The sequence below is a fragment of the Carica papaya genome, chromosome 5 (assembly GCF_054855325.1).
Source record: "Carica papaya isolate Zhongbai chromosome 5, ASM5485532v1, whole genome shotgun sequence".
NCBI lineage: Eukaryota > Viridiplantae > Streptophyta > Magnoliopsida > Brassicales > Caricaceae > Carica > Carica papaya.
In genome coordinates, this window is record NC_142313.1 from 40645053 (window position 1) to 40661322 (window position 16270).

A 16270-nucleotide genomic window follows, 5' to 3' on the forward strand; every position below is an offset into this window, starting at 1 on the left:
TCACCTTTATGAATTCTCTTCCCACCCACCCACCTAAATCCCACCAAAAATTGCATATCATCTTCTCCTTTTGAGTATAAATATTTTGTAGCATCATATAAGAGGGGATGGCATGAACTACACCCTTCAAAAATACTTCTTTGCTAACTCTTGATAAAAATGTAATATCTCACTCATTTAACCTTCTTGCCAACCTGTTCCATATGAACATTGAAAATCAACAAAGAAAAAACCCATTATACAAGAAAGAAGTTATATTTCCTTCGTTTTTTTATCTTGAAACTTTCCTGTTTAAAAGAAAAAAAAATTGTTACATCAATTGTTGCAAGTTATAGGATTGAAGCATAACTTTTGGATTATTTAACATAAACCGCGGGATTGACATCCGAAAAAAGAGCTCCATTTCCAACTCTGAAACTTTCTTCACAACTGAAAAAAGCACCCACAACATGAATCTCATGTTCTTAACTGAAAAAAGCAATTTATATTCATGCCACTTATGGCCTCTGGAGGATACCATTTAGCTTCCACATGTTATCATTCAGACTTAATTTTTAACAAAATAACAAAATAGTGACTGCAAGATCAATTTGGCTTGATGATAGCAACCTCCAACTCAATAACTTCAACCTAAAATCTTCAATTTTCATATTTTCCATTCAACACAGTGCAAAACAGTTGTGTTGGTAATAATAGTTATAATCGGAGGAAGTCCACCAACCCAGCTTCCCAGGGGCCTAATAAGCCAAGTTGAGCTACCCCCTTCTTCCTTGTTAATCTTGTGTGATATCGTTCTCCTTTTGCATGCTTCCACAGGGTTCATTCCTGTCCGAAGGCCAAATCCATGATAGGGGAACTGAAAGTAGCTGCCAAAATGAGGTAAAGACAAAGAAAGGAAGGGAGAAATCAAACTTGATTCAGCTTCATGATTTCATCAAAACAAACTTGCAATGACCCATGTGCTAGAAGGTTTTGTATACCGCACTCAAACTTGAAATAAATATAGGCATGCCACTAGACTTTCTTAATCAAAAGAAACTTGCAATGACTTGCGAGCCAGAAGGCTTTATCACTGAAACCAACTCGATATGAATTTATGAGTAATTCCCTGAGAATCCTTCACATAATATTGCTGTTAAAGATCCAGCACTAATGTCTTTATTCTTCTTTTTGAAATAAACTAACGTCTTTATCTTTTTGAGGGTGTAAAAACAACCTACTAATACAAGAGAGTGTAAATAAACCAAATGCAAATTTTGTTTCTAAACCTCTCATAAGTAACTCATGAAAAATTTTAGAAAACCAGACAGATTAAAGTTCCAGAAACAAGAAAGAAAAAGGAAGGTGTTATGTTGATGCCTACGTGGGTTCCCGACATAGTTTTCTAGTTCTTGTAATCTGGGTTGTCTCGAAGACCAAGTTTGGAAATCACAAAGCAATAGGAATCCCAGTCAGTTCGTCGCAGATACTTCAACAATTTCTTTCTCTTCTGCACCATTCCTTGAAGACCTTTGCGTGAATGTTTATCCTGCAACATGATATAAAAATTAAAATGCAAAAGATGGTTTGTTCACATTGTGAGTGTCAAATCATATCATGATCTCATTACCCACATTATTTTACAGTCACCCTAAAAACAAACGAAAATAGAATACATCTGACACATTTAATTGTGCAACTTGGTAACAGAATGTTCCAACTGTTGAACAGATGCAGTTGTCATCAAGAATGACCTACCAATCTTAGTCAAGTTTAGCACATTCATATAAAATAAAACCACATATCCCTGATTTCTAGGGTATTCTCTCTCTACTTTTTTCTGTGTTACTGCTCTTCCAAGCTGAAAGCTGGGACTAATGAAACATACCAGCTATATTAAATGAAGAAGGATAGCATCCTATGATTGCAATTGCCCTCCGGATGCTGAATTCAGAACAAACTACAACTAATTGTCTTATCTATCATATATTTAAAAATGAAGTGAGAATTTCCTTTTTTATGCATCTGCTTGCTAGATCCCTACCCTTCACTTGAGCTTACAGATAAATGCCCTATTTGGCTCTGAACCATATTAAATAGAAACATCTTTTTCTCTTCAACATTATATGCTTTTGTTTGCTTTTTCCCTTTTAGTCTGTTCTACTTGGCAAAGGCAGGTATAATCAGCTGGCGAAGTTCTTGATCAATATTCAAGCCAAAGGGGCTTGGTCCACTTTCATTTTTCTTGAATTTAAGCAACAATCCTACTTGCCCACATTGTATGGAAATAACATTTAACATCATCTGTAAATACTGCAATCATCAACCAATTAAATTCTGTAACTTTTACTAGAGTATTCTAGAGGAACTTGAAAAGGAAACCAAATAATCTAAGAAAGAATACATTACGTTCAGGAAAATGAGGAATTTGGAAAAAAAAATAAGGTAATTTTTCCTCCAGCCTCACCTTTTTGTGTAGTGTTGAAGATAGATGCTTGATCTTAGTAGTTAGTTGTGCCACTGCAAAGCAATTAGAGGAGAAGACATAAATAACCTTGAAATGAACATGTGACCAACTAAACGATGGAGCATACTGGCAGTAGTCTCCAAAGGAGTTTAAAAGGCAAGCCAGCTGGTTCTAGATATTCCAGCCTGGTTTGACAACTTGGAGAGAAGCTCAGTTGGAGCCTGATTAAGCTCTAACAATTCAAATAGACTGTTAAAATTATATTTCTTCAAAGTTTAGAAGTGCAGGTTTATTTTGTTTAAGTTATATCAATCAAGGGATCTCAGTAATTTCCTGGTTTAGCTGTGATAGTCAGAGTAGGAAAGAATCCTGAGATTGACTATTATACTCGTAGTAGTACTAGGCTTTTTGGGTGTCAAGAAGTTTTTTATGGTTTAAATTCTGTAAATTTCCTATTGGGTTTCCGAGCCCTAATTGAACTAGGTGTACACACTCTTGTAATCTCTTTCAATTGACAATACACTTGTTCAGAGAATTTTCTACCTTGTTTGAAGTAATCATTCTCAAGCAAAAAACCAAAGAAACCTTACATTGACAGCACTATAACAAAATACCATTACTATTCAGAGTCTGAAATTTGCACCATAATGCCAAGCTAGATCGGGTACCTCCACCAAAAACAGAAGATCATACACTTTGCTAATAGAATTTTGCCCAAAATAGTGACTAAGACATAGTTGTATTCAGGAGTTCATGATCTTTAACAATTACAAAGACAAAGGAAAAAAAAAATTTGAGGAAAAAAAACAGAATTGTTTTGACTGCTAGAATGGAGCTATGCAGAACTCAATTGCTGATTAACCATTAAGGGAGGATCCACCTTCACTTTTTCAAGGTCCACACCAAGTTGATAGAACTGTCCAAAACCCAAGCAGCGCAAGCAGTGCGGTTGATAGAGGATAAGCACAGAACTTCAAAGCCTTAACTATTAAATCAGCTTGCCTTACAACTTCACCAAGCATCCCAAATTCCTCCTCGATGTACCAAATAGGTTTTGCATAGCCTCCATTCTACTAGTCAACAACGTATTCTTTTTTCTTCAAAATATCATTTAAGGTGATTAAGTCTTGGATTCAACTCAGATTTAGTCACCATCTCTGAGCGAAAATTTAGCAAACTTGAGCCTTGGATAACAATTATTGCACGGACTGATTGGGATAACTGGCCCACCTAGGTGAATAGTGTTGTGAACAAAATCATGTGAACAGTAAAGAACTAAACTTGATTTGACGGATACAGTTCCCAGATTCTCACACCAAACAACCACTGTTTCATATAATTATTAAAAGCTAAGTTGTTGGGACATGTTAGTATTATATATTTTGAAAGAGATTACAAAAGCATTTTAGACTCCAATCAGGCAACTCAAGCCCACAAGGACCTAGAAACCAATAGGAAACTAGGAAGAATTTAAACCAAATAAAACTCCTGCACGACCATATATATCCCGGTAGTTCTGAAAATTATAATTGTAGATTATAAACACTACATAGAAAACATAATAAACCATAAAGTATCTTGGACTAATGTAACTCCGATCAAATAAAACCTGGTTTCTCCAACAAATACATAAAGAAAACATGCACTCCTAAATTAGAAAAAATTACAGTTCTAAATATCCATATGAATTAGCCTTCCAACTAAGGTTCTATTCATTAGATGCGTCAAACCAAGGTTTAAACATTAGAATCAGCCTCAGCAAACCTTTGTCTGCTGTTGCCTGTGTAACCCATCAAAATGACACCTCCAAGAAATAAGGAAGTACATTTTATCTATAAAAAAAAGAAATAAAGAAATACAGAACAGAATGAGGGCATGAGTGGAAAGAGAACTGAATTTCTCTTCCGGTCAGGGGGAAAGAAGTTATGGAGAAATCAGTTGAACTTAAATAGAAAATCTGGATGACACAGCAGTAAGTCATGATGGAAATGCAAATTTGACACCAGAACAGAAATTTCTTTCTAGCCTAGTTTCTTCCCTTTATTTACAGCAGTAGTTGCTTAAGGCCACATTTTACCTTGAACGCGTGCAGACCCGCAATCTGATTCAGACATCTTAAACTCTTCTCTAACTTTCGTAAGTTCAATTTTCATCTTTTCGGCAGAAGACATGTTATCTGGGTGGAAATACTGCAGTGGGAACAATTTGAAATATTATGATATCAGATTATTAGTCATGAAAAGAAGGCATAACTTGCTTGGTAGCAACCGCACCAATACAGCCAGAAATTCTCCTTTTAATTGAAAGAGATTCACCTTTCAGACAAAACTCGCATAACAAGAACAATAATTGGCATATCACGTCAATCAATCACATAAATGCCAGCATTGGGAAGGTCCAGTTAATTTATTTTATGATGTAGTTTAACTGAAAACTAGTTGATGAATCCAAGAAGCACAGCACAGAGGCAGTAGCATGCATAGGATTTGCTTCTACTTCTGTAGATAAATAAGTTGCACTCCCGGTAGACAAAGGCATGGATAGATGCACAGTCCAATCCCTTTTATGTTTGAGGTTGCCAAGGGAAAATAAAAATGTTACAGATAAGGTTCTAAAAGAAAGCTTCATTTCATAAATCACAGCAGGAAGCCAATAGTAAAAAAATAAAAAATGAAAAGGAAATTGAACTTGCCTTTTCAACCAGATGCTCTTTAGGGGGAAGCAACATAAAGTCTGGAGTTCCACCCAGCTGGCCCAAGATATCAATTCTCTGAACTGGAAAAATAATCTATCAATACATTATGTGTTATTCATTTATACGTGCAGACAAATTTTCATCAGATGAAATCTGTCTGAAGTGACATTCCAAAGCAGAAAAAGTAACTACGAAAGTAATGTTAAGTGAACGTTAGATAATTAACACTTTAATTTATCCGAACACCAAACCTGTACTAAGAAACCAGAATAAACTGATAAAAGGTAAGTTGAGATTACAACTCTATGCATTTTCAGAGTACCGATAAATCATTTTTTTGACAGGCAGTAAAAGAAATCATTTGACCAAAAGCTCAAAGCTTGTGATCAAAAGCCATTCAAGAGTCAAGTATCTTCCGATGATAAAGCAGCAAACAAGAAATTAGCCCATCCAAGGTCATCTTTAGATTTTAAGCCCTGTTTGAAACAATGAATTTGATAAAAAGGGAATATAATTCGCATATCAATATTTTTTATTCACATTTCAAAAATGAAAATGTGGATTAATGTGAATAGAAAATGTGAATTTGCAAATGAATTCTACATTCATTTGCACCAAACATAGTGTCAGTTTCTACAACCAAAAGAATGAAGCAGTCGAAAAGGTAAGCATTTTTGTTTTCCTGCAGTTTGGAAACAGAAGTAATTTGGAATTGGTGGTTCATATAGCCAAAACAGTTCTACACATTACCCTCTTTAATGCACTAATCAAACTTTCAAACCAAACGAATTTTCCAAATGCAAGGTATTTCGAGACCATGTCAGTTTGAATTGAGTTTTGGTAAATTATCTGCACAGAGATAAAAATTTCATCACCTATGAGTTTCAGGCTAGCCCCTTTCTCTACAGCTCTTTGACAACTAAAGAGAGGTTATTATAGATTCACAACTTTTCCTTTAGGTTATTCAAGTATACAGAATCAAGCATATCAAACAACATTTCCTTCTCTTATTCAAATTATTGGCTTACAATGCACGTCCCCAGGAACCTACTAAATTAATTTCTTTACTATCAAACAACATTAACATGTAAAATGAAAATAACGAATCAGTTTCCAACTCACTTGAAGTTCTCTTAGTCTTTTCTTCATCAGACTTCTTCAGTTTCACCAAGCACAGCCTCAAATCCTTATATGGTACCCCACTTATCCGTGACTCGGTCTCCTTCTTCTCCATCTCTCTCAACTTGATCAGCCTCTCATTCAACTCCTGCAATGAAAACCACCGTTTTCCTGCTTTCCCTCCCTTCGTCTCCGGCCGCAACATCCTCAGCTTCTCCCCCAATTCCCCATAGCTATACATCTTAACAAACTCGGTCTTCATAGCCTCGTTCCCCTCCCCTCCCTCTCCATCTTTCCTCTCCTTCATTTCCTTTCCAAACACGGAAAACGGCAATGTCTCCGTTCCGCCTATCACCGTAGAATCCATATTCGGCGAATCCTTCGGCTTCAGCCTCAAGCTGTCCATAAAAGACGACAATGGCACTTTCTGTGGTCCTTTCTTCTCATTTCCAGTCTCCGTGTTCAACCTCATCTGCCGCAAGCTTTCCCTTATTGCTTCGAACGACGTCCTCACGCCTTTTCCGGTCCCGGAATCCGCTGTAGTTCCACCGGAACCCTCAGACTTGGCAATTACGTTTCTCTTGTAGAGCTCTTGGAAGGAAACGTGGGGCTGCGAGTTGGATTCGGTAGGGGAAGGCACAGTGGATCGTCGCCGGAACTCAGAGAGATTTTTACGAATTTCTTCGAGGGAAACCACTTTGCGGCTTGTGGGGTTATTTGAGGCAGAATTTGAGGAGGAACGTTGGGGTTTTTGATGCTGCCTCTCTTTGAGACTGGCCTTGACATCACTGAAATATGAAGAAAATGAAGATTGAGAAGAAGGTCCAGCGGGACTGCCGGCCGATTCGGCATCGTTGGGAGGATTTTGGTCGGTGGAAGACGTAGAGAATAGATGGATGAGAGAAGGATTAGCAAGGGACCTATGCTTAGGTCTTGCGAGATGGAGAGCCATGCTGGAGAGTGTTCTGTTCTGAAAGTTAGGTTTTTTGTGGGGTTGAAGAAGACCGGCGAGTGAAAGGGTTTTTGTTTTTGTTTTTGTTGTTTTTTCTTTTTTCAAAATTCATAACTTTTAATCTTTTCAGAATTTCACTCCTTGTAATTCTTTTTTTCTTTTGGAAATAAATTAATCTGTTTTTACCTTTTATTATTTTATATGTTAGTGTTAATTTTCATTAGGATTTATTTAATTCACTTAATGAAATAAGAATATAATTAATAAAGATTCAATATAAATTGCATAAATATGTAATATAGTTAGATTATATTGAAAGTTTTATTTATAAAAACAAAAACAAAATTATGATTACATAAGTGATACTTATCCTCTGTGCAATTCTCACGAAGAGTCAACCAGTCATGCGTTTAGAAGTTACTCTTATACTAAGCTGGTTTGAAAGATTAACCCATTGGGATTAATTAACACAACTTTTACATCTTCGACTTTTACTTGGTAATTACATGTTAAATTGAATCGGGATGTTCAATAGTAGGTCGATTGGTTTTCAATTATATTTAAATAATTTTATGGTCTCATAGCTTTTGATAATTATAAATAAGTTGAGTTTTATAATATAGTTAATATATTTTGGTTGAAATTAATTCTAGAATAGTTAGAGATATATTTGAATAATAGAGATTCTCGTAATTCTTAGCAAAAAAAGTTATATAAATGAACTACATATGCTTCATTCTTTTAATTTTCATTGGGCAATGATGAAAGCTATCCATACAGATTCCATCGAAATGGTGAATTTTTGTAATGATATAGAATTCTTAAGCCATAGACAATGGAGCATGCTAGGCATTGACTTTGATGTATGATTTAATTAACAACAGTTATTTAATACTTAAATTTGATTTTCTCGAATGCAATAAACAAGTAATTTCTCTTTTTCCTACTTCTTTTTCTTTCATAATCAAATTCCCTTTGTTATTTGGTGACATTATATTTTTTTATAATTCATTTTTTTCTAACTTTTGTTTTAGTTGTACACAAAGTTTATAGTTAACTTTTTCGTATCATATTTGATAATTTTAATGTGTCAAAAAAATGCTCATGTTTCTTAGTTCTTTAGCTCTTGACCTGAGTTATGATATTATCATTAAAAAAAAAAACTATCTACTTAGTGTTTCAAAATTTTTGCTTTAAATGTTAATAGATTTTTAAAGTAAATAAGCAAATAAGTATTTTTATATGATGTCCACCTTCAATTTTTCGATTTAAATGATGTAGGAAAGCTAGAGTATTTGGAGAAAAGTTTTAGCAACCAATTTTTACATAATAAAATAGTAGAAATATGAATTAAATATTTATGCCCACAAAGCATCATAAATATATAAAAGTAAAAATAGCCAAATCACACAATATTAAACTATAATTTATCTTTTTTCTCACACAACACAAAGATTACGAAGGGTCTATGTATTGCCTACAACATTTGAAGGTTGCTTTTATTTCATTAGCAATATAACTTTCATTCGTTAATATTAAAATAAATATGTTTATTAACTTAAAAGCAACTGTAAGCAAATAAAAAGTAAGTATTGTTTTTAATTGAGCAAAGTACTTTATAAGCTCCTGTACTATTTGATTTTTTTTCATATGAGTGCATATATTATTTTTTGGTGTATTTTAACTTCTATTTTTAAATTTTCACTGATGTAACTTTCAACACTAACTATCATTTTGAGACAATTAACAAGTGTATATGTAGTTGATGACATGTCCAAATAATGATATATAAGTAATAATGTGACATGTGAATGCAACAACCATATCATATTAAAAATCTAAAAATTATATCTGAGTCCCTTTACTCCTTCCTTTATTATTATTGTGTACAAAAATATATATATATATGCAGGAGAAGTCGTCGTGCAAAATGACCTAATTCAACTTGCGAATGGCTGTAAGCATTAGTCTTTTTAATGCTCGGAGAATGAAGGCTTATGCACCCAATATCTATCATTAAACCAATTATCAAGACAACCAACGACCATTTGCGACACTCCATGATTACTTCCCAAACTTTGGTGATGTCATGGAGGAGATTCGCAAATCTTTAAAATAATGTAACTGTTGGTTCTAGACAAATTAAATGAGTTTAGGTCCCAAACAAGCAAGGTGTACACATGGATGAAAGTTGTCTTGAGAGACGGGAGACATTACGGACTGATTTAATGACATGTTTGATGGACCCTTTAAATCGAATATGTGTAATTGAGTGGAGAGAGTGAACAAATTCACGAGCATTGTCCTAATGTTGTTTAATTGTTATACTTATAAGGGAATGCATTAAATGTGAGTGACTGCTTGTTGAATGATTATTTTTTTCCTATGTGTATATATATATATTAGAATGAGAAATAGAGGAATCAAATGACCCAAATAAATTTTTTCAGATCGTTAATTAGACGCAATTGTCATATCATGTGTCATGTTATCGCTTATATATTATGATTTTAATACGTTACCGTTATATGTATAATCGTTAATAGCTCCCAAACAACCAGTTAGTATTGACAATTGAATCAATAAAAAAATTGAAAATATATTACTAAACAAATAGTATATAATCTTAAATAGAAAAAATCAAATAGTATAAGGGCATATAAGATATTTTTGTAATTTTTAATTTTATTTTTTAAATCTAACTAATAAAAATGATCTTATGATTAAGAAATGAGATAAACTTTTTTTTATATGACAAAATTCTTTTTAAACGTGCTTATTTTAAGCAGTACAATTATAATTTTCATTAGAAGTAATAAAAGCATTTGAAAAATTAATTTTGGCTAAAATAATCAATTTCTCTATGTACTATTTAAAAATGTTCAATTTTTACCATGTAGTTTTTTTTGAGTATTTATATTGATAACGTAGTCTCAAAAGTAAGTCAATAAATTCCTCTTTATTAATTCAAGTTAGTACTGTTATTTTTATTTCATATGGTTGCTGACATGTCTACGTGGTTGTTGACGTGGTTAAGTAACATAATTTTTTATTAATAAGCACCAAACATGTGACAATTACTAACATTTAATACGAATCTTAGAGACTTAAAAACTTAAAACACTCATATATCATTATTATTTTTAACCTTTTATTTTATATATGTATAAAAATATTTTATAAAATAATTTTGAAGAGTAATAACAATCAAGTATCCACAATAATGCCACATCGAACAAATACATATATTTTTCTCCAAAACTTTAAGCTTGACATGTCACGTAAATAATTGTTCTCAATGTTTTTTTTAAGAAGTTGATAAACAGAAATAGATAATGATCGAACAGTAGAAAAATAGAGAAAAAGAGAATAAAAAAAAAAAAGAAGCAAAAAAAAATATATATATAAGAGATAGACATAAGTGCACGAAAGAGAGAGAAATAAAGACTCAAACGAGAGAAAGAGATATTCAAAGGTATATTATAACACATATACATATATTTAGTTAAGTGAGAGCAACTCATATATATATATATATATATATAGATTTTGAGAAGATGAAATAAAATTTATTCCTTATATGTGTAGTGCTTTAAAATGTAAGCATGTAAATTTATTCCTACCTCCTAGGGTTAGTTAACAAGCGTTCTTTACCGATTCAATAAGTTCTTAATATATAAAGGTGATTTTATATTTATTTTGAAATTATGTGCAAAAGATATTTTATTATTTTACATTAGTCAAATAATAAAACCCTAAAGATGTAATTAACTGACACACCACCATCCAATACCCCATTCCAATTCCATCGACCGCGTTATTCGCTCCCACTCTCCCTCGCGCGCGTGCACTTCAAGCACCCCTGGCTAATCCGAAACATGAAGCAAAAAGCTTGCCACAAATGGTCTCTGCCACGTGTTCCCCCACTGGGTCCCGCATTCAACGCAGAGAAAAGAACAAAAGAGAGAGAGAGAGAGAGAGAGAGAGAGAGAGAGAGAGAGAGAGAGATCCATAACACCAGAAAGAAAAAAGGAAAATATAAATACTAATAAAAACCTGTCAAACAAAGCATCTACTTCTTCTTCTTCTTCTCCCTCTCTCTCTCTCTCTCTCTCATATGTACGCACCGCATATAAAACCTCTCATACAAAGATTTTCTCCATTCGCCACCATCTTTCTTTTCTCTCTCCGTCTTCCTTTTTCTTTTGCCTTCTCTCTTTTTAAAGCGACGTCGAGAGACTATGAGTGAGGAGGAGTGGGTCCGAGTGGCTATGAGGGATGACTTAATGGTTGTTGAGGTTCTTCTTCAGCTCCATCAGGCGGAGCCGCCACCGCAACCTCCGCCGCACTCTGAGAACACCGCGCCTCCTCTCCAGCTCGAGTGGACCGTGCGTCAGCGCCGTTCCAAGCCGCTTCCGAGGAAGAAATCCGACTCCGCTCGCGCCAGTCCGACAACTCCTCTCTCCTGGAGCGGCGCCACGTCGGTCAGCGGCGGCGTCGCTGACGGCATCGAGGAGTCGAGCCGTCCTTGTAAGCCGATTGACAACACGAGATCTAAGGTTTGTCGAAGTTTTTTCTTCGTATTTTCTTCTCTCATTGGACTGACCGACCGGCGATGCTGAGTCGAGTAATTGATTTCGTGTGAGTTGACTCGGTTGTTGGCTGTTCTCTCACTTTGTTGTTTGATCGGTGACGTAAATGCCCTTACGAAAATTGAGATATTTGACAGTGGCGAGTCCCTAGTTTTAGCAGTTGTGTTAGGCTTCGGTGTTTGCTTTTTTCCTTTTCGTTTCTGCGTAGGAGCCGTCGTTTTGGTTGTTTCTGATTTGACGATTATGCCCTTACTGCATGGGGCTATATCGTGAATCCCCAGGGATGTTTACGTAATTTCAAATTCCAGATCGGCGTATATTCCGGCCACCGGAGTGATTTCCGTTTCGAAATTTGGTTGACCGGGTTGCCCTGTTTTAAATCAACGAATATAAATTTCCATTTTTATTATTTAAGAGAACTTTGGTGACCTTCATTCAACTGATGGAGTCACGCTTTTTCTCTCCGCTTTCATTACCCCATGCATCCGTGTCAAGCCTATCTTGCAAAAAGACCAAAATACCCTCACAGGTTTTCCACTGAGGGCATTCTGGTGAATCCGTAAAAAGTTTTCGTAAGCGTCAATGTCTAATTGGTCAGAGAATTGTTGTGAAATTCCCAAATTGTCCCTAACAAGAGTCAAACTCTAGGAGTTAGACGAGGGGTATATTGGTAAATTGAGTGGGAAAAGGGGGAGGGGGGGTACCTGTTTTATCGGTGGCGTGTTTTCGTGGCAAAATAGGTCTGCGTGAAGTTTGGTGTAGTGTTGGTAGTGGATCTACACTTTATGTGTCGACCTTATTCAAAAAGGGAAATAATCCTGTGCGGTCGCCGCATTTTTGCTGTTCCTGTGTGAGCACCAATTTTCTCACGTGGACACCACTCAGATTATATCTTCCCCTCATCTTGATCGGAACCCTTGACTCTTGAATCTCGCGGTCAAAGATGTGAGAATTATTATTTATCTTGAAGAGTAGGAGAAAGTGGGGGGGGGGGGCTTTCTTGATTGGGCTGTAATTCCTGTTGTGTGACAGGCTGTCGTTTTAGCTTTTGGTTTTTCACTTGTTCGTTTGGTATTTGCATCCTCCTAGTGTCAAAAAGGTAAAATTCATGGTCAAAAAAATGTTTTATGCATGATGATGAAGTGGAATTTAAACTAAAAATAAAAAATAAAGAAAATATTTTTTCCAAGCGGTAGTTCAGTTGGAGGGGTGGGGCCCACTTCATCACCAAATTTATGGCATAAGCTGAGTTGTTGGTTATTGGTATTACCAAACTCAGATTGGAAGGTAGAGGGTTGGGGGGGTGAATTCGTAAATATCAAAAAATGGGTGGTGTAAATTGTGAAGTCCGTGATTTTTGAATCCACATCTTTAATTCTGGAATGTGAATACACGCGCACGTTTATCTCACGTGACAACTTTTTCTTCCTTGACGTGGCGCAATCCTATTGGCTTCGGAAGGAGAGTCTTCTTTCTCATAAGTCTTAATATTCTAAAGATTCTTTCTCCTTTTTATCTTTATTATTATTATTATTATTATTATTATTATTATGATGTAAATGTCTTTGCAGCTTCATTCTGGGATCAGAGGTGGTCCCTCGGTAAAACTCCTTATTGACTGAGAATTTTATGACAAGGAACTTTCTTTGGAATTTTCCTTGTGAAATTTCGTAATACTTGGAACTCCCAATCGAAAAGTTCAAAAAAAAAAAAAAAAAAAAAAAACGTGGCTTCTCGCCGAATCTATTTTTGTTAATCCAAAATTACTTATCAAGCCGTGTGTATTTCGTTTTTGTTCTGAAAGGAATGTGATAGGGTACGTGGAATATTTCATAAAATGTGTAAGTCATGATGGGTTTATGCCTGTTTTCGTGTATTTAATCTGGATGCTGTCTTTATAAAAGCTGCATTATCTGGTCAGTCTTAAGGCTGCCATTCCGAATGAGTTGTCTGCAAAATACACATTTCGACTGCAGTTGTTTTCTGTCCTTGTTGAATGCTTTTGGGGCTTTGAAACTAATGTTAAAACGTTCTTAATTTATTACTGGACCTCGTTTACAAAAATGTCTTTGTTGATTATTTATGTTATTCCTTGTACAGGTTGTTTTTACCAGCGAGACAACTGCTCCCAAAAGATCAAGGAAGAAAAAGGTAAAATTGAAATTTTAAGAATGACTATTGACTTGTTAAATAATTAATGAGAATATCACAAGATTGGCGTTATATCAGGTTTTTAGTGCTTCCAAAATCAATCATTTGGCGTTTATGGCCGTATCTACCATTTTAATCCTCCTCTAGACCCAACACTTAATCTTCTTACTACCGTTCTGACATAAATGGTAACATATTTACAGGAGCAATAAATTTTTAAGGGATCATCTTGTTAATACCTTGCCAGACTTACAAAAAGGAAATATTTTTTTTTTTTAATTGAGTGACAACAGTGATGTATTTCATGGTTGACTGAGTCTTTTGTTTCTTGCAGACTTTAGCTGAACTTAAAGAGGAGGAGAGCTTGCTCCTAAAAGAAAGGAAAAGTTTGAAGAACGTATGTTTCTTCAATTTTTTTTGAACAGATTTTCTTCTCTTATCCTCATTTTCCTCTGCATTTAAATATTTCTACCTTAACACTTCATTTAACCTATTGAGCAGGAACTGGAAACTCTGCGTCAAATGGTTGAGAAGCAAAGAACCACAAATGAAAGTTTAAAGAGGACAAAGGTGAAACTCTCTGAACTCCCACTATCTGTCTATTTGCATATGTTTATCTCTTTCTAATTTTCTAAGATGTCAAACATTTGTTTGATTATCAGTATAAAAAAACACACTGATCTTTGCATATATTTATGTATGCATTAGTTCATATTGGTCCTTCTTGTATCACTAACAAGATATTGTTGTGACTACAGTGTATGTCATGCATCCTTTTTGATGCTTTACTTTTGATGCTATATTAGTCTCAGGTTCTGCCACGTATTCTCTGTTTTCACATGGCTCCAAGCGTATGCCTAAAGTTAATTGCTTACTTTGGTGGAACTAGGTTCTTTCTGCATTTCTTATAAGGTATTAATGGTTAGTCAAGTGGAACAGTCAATAATTACCAAGTTTGTTTCCAGTAGGCTGTCTGGGTTCCTGCTGTTCTAGTTTTATATGGAGCCCATGTTCTCTTATTCAAAGTGGCAATTTATAAAGTTCAGATCCTTGCTTTTTATGTGTCAGTGCACAAATTAGTAGGTCCTTGAATACCTCTTTTGTGTGAGAACAATGATCGAGATCATTACCAATCCAAGAATGAGAGAAATAGTCGGCAGTACTATTTGCAGGCTGGGTATGGTCATAGACCTAGTTCCAGAAACCAAAATGGCACACAATCTTCAAAAGGGTACTTTTAGTTGGGTGAGCGTTTGGCAATAACAGAGCTCCTGTGCAATAAGATCCAGTGCCAAAGTCACTATGAGTAATCGCAAGTTGTACAATAACAAGTCAAGTGATAGGGTGACCCTTGAGTAGGTTGTTGTAATCATTATCTAACAGAAAGCTGAAAGATAAACTTAAGGGTGTTATGGTAAAACTAACTGGCAGAGAATCTCTATTTTTTCTTATGAAAAGGTGGTCATCATTGTGTCTCATTTAGTTGACTCTTACTAAGTGTTGGTTTTTTTTTTTTCCAGTACATGTATTAGCAGGAACGATGTGGAACCAGGGAAATCCAGCTGATCCCATTTTACTTATTTTCTTGTACAGCTTAATAGAATATAAGAAATCTTTTGTTTCTTTGTACAGGTTGATTGGTTATCTCGTCAGTCGACAAAAACAGAATACTCATGTATGGAGTCTGAGGTAGCTACTCCAGTCCTACCCCAGGAAATGGAGTTAGCTAGTGATACCGCATGCAAAATCTTACCAACAGGTGTTGCACCGGATGTGCATGATCATGCAACTTCCGACAATGGTTCTTCAAAAGCAGAGGAGGTTGGGAGCAGGGATACACCCTTTATGCTACCGGATCTAAATCTGCCCATTGAGAATGATTCGGGCCCTGAACTTCTTCATGGAATCAGCTGAGAAGAATCAGTTGTATATCGATATTCTTTCTTTCGTTATTTTTTTCCCCTCCTTTCTTGCTTAGATTAAATCGAATTACGTTTGCCAATGGCAGTTATGCTTAATAATAACATAACTAGTCAATCGTCAGTCCTAACTATGTGAAAACTGATGTATCAATTAGCCTTTCTTCTCCTGCATCTCAATGTGGATGGGGAAGTTTTTTTCCCCATAAATGAAGGAATTGGAGGTTAGTGTAGAGATCCTAACAAATTAGAAAAGGTCAGATCCATTTGTTTGCAGGTTTCAACGTTCATTGGGAAATTTTTTGGGTAACCCTAATTTCTTCTGTTTCCCTTTCCATGGAATGTTCTACAGATGACCTGTATTTATTCTATAAATAATTGATATGTTTTCTTTTT

At 35.1% G+C, this 16270-nt stretch overlaps 2 protein-coding genes across 3 annotated transcripts; one reads left to right on the forward strand and one right to left on the reverse strand.

Annotated features, from left to right (window-relative positions):
- Positions 1–378: 378 nt before the first annotated feature.
- On the reverse strand, positions 379–7310 carry LOC110821075 (S15/NS1, RNA-binding protein). 2 transcript variants are annotated; one of them, XM_022050790.2, is made up of 6 exons: positions 6264–7307; positions 5139–5221; positions 4524–4635; positions 2447–2499; positions 1364–1528; positions 379–866 (listed from the first exon to the last, which is right to left on the reverse strand). In XM_022050790.2, the coding sequence occupies exons 1-5, from the start codon at positions 7210–7212 to the stop codon at positions 1385–1387; spliced, it is 1341 nt and encodes a 446-aa protein (XP_021906482.1). In that variant the 5' UTR covers positions 7213–7307; the 3' UTR covers positions 379–866; positions 1364–1384. The 2 variants fall into 2 exon arrangements, 1 of the variants encoding a protein (XP_021906482.1); XR_015819468.1 differs by lacking the exon at positions 2447–2499 and having other exon boundaries at positions 6264–7310.
- A 4010-nt stretch (positions 7311–11320) lies between these two features.
- On the forward strand, positions 11321–16270 carry LOC110821106 (uncharacterized). Its single transcript, XM_022050836.2, has 5 exons — positions 11321–11771; positions 13905–13955; positions 14290–14352; positions 14457–14525; positions 15588–16270. The coding sequence occupies exons 1-5, from the start codon at positions 11454–11456 to the stop codon at positions 15867–15869; spliced, it is 783 nt and encodes a 260-aa protein (XP_021906528.1). The 5' UTR covers positions 11321–11453; the 3' UTR covers positions 15870–16270.

Coding starts and splice junctions, on each gene's coding strand:
- LOC110821075 (XM_022050790.2), bottom strand. CDS start 7,212: ATGGCTCTCCATCTCGCAAGACCTAAGCATAGGTCCCTTGCTAATCCT. Junction 2,500..4,523: donor CGGGTCTGCACGCGTTCAAG/GTAAAATGTGGC, acceptor ATTGCTTTGCAG/TGGCACAACTAACTACTAAG. Junction 1,529..2,446: donor CTTCAACACTACACAAAAAG/GTGAGGCTGGAG, acceptor ATCATGTTGCAG/GATAAACATTCACGCAAAGG.
- LOC110821106 (XM_022050836.2), top strand. CDS start 11,454: ATGAGTGAGGAGGAGTGGGTCCGAGTGGCTATGAGGGATGACTTAATG. Junction 11,772..13,904: donor TTGACAACACGAGATCTAAG/GTTTGTCGAAGT, acceptor TTCCTTGTACAG/GTTGTTTTTACCAGCGAGAC. Junction 13,956..14,289: donor AAAGATCAAGGAAGAAAAAG/GTAAAATTGAAA, acceptor TGTTTCTTGCAG/ACTTTAGCTGAACTTAAAGA.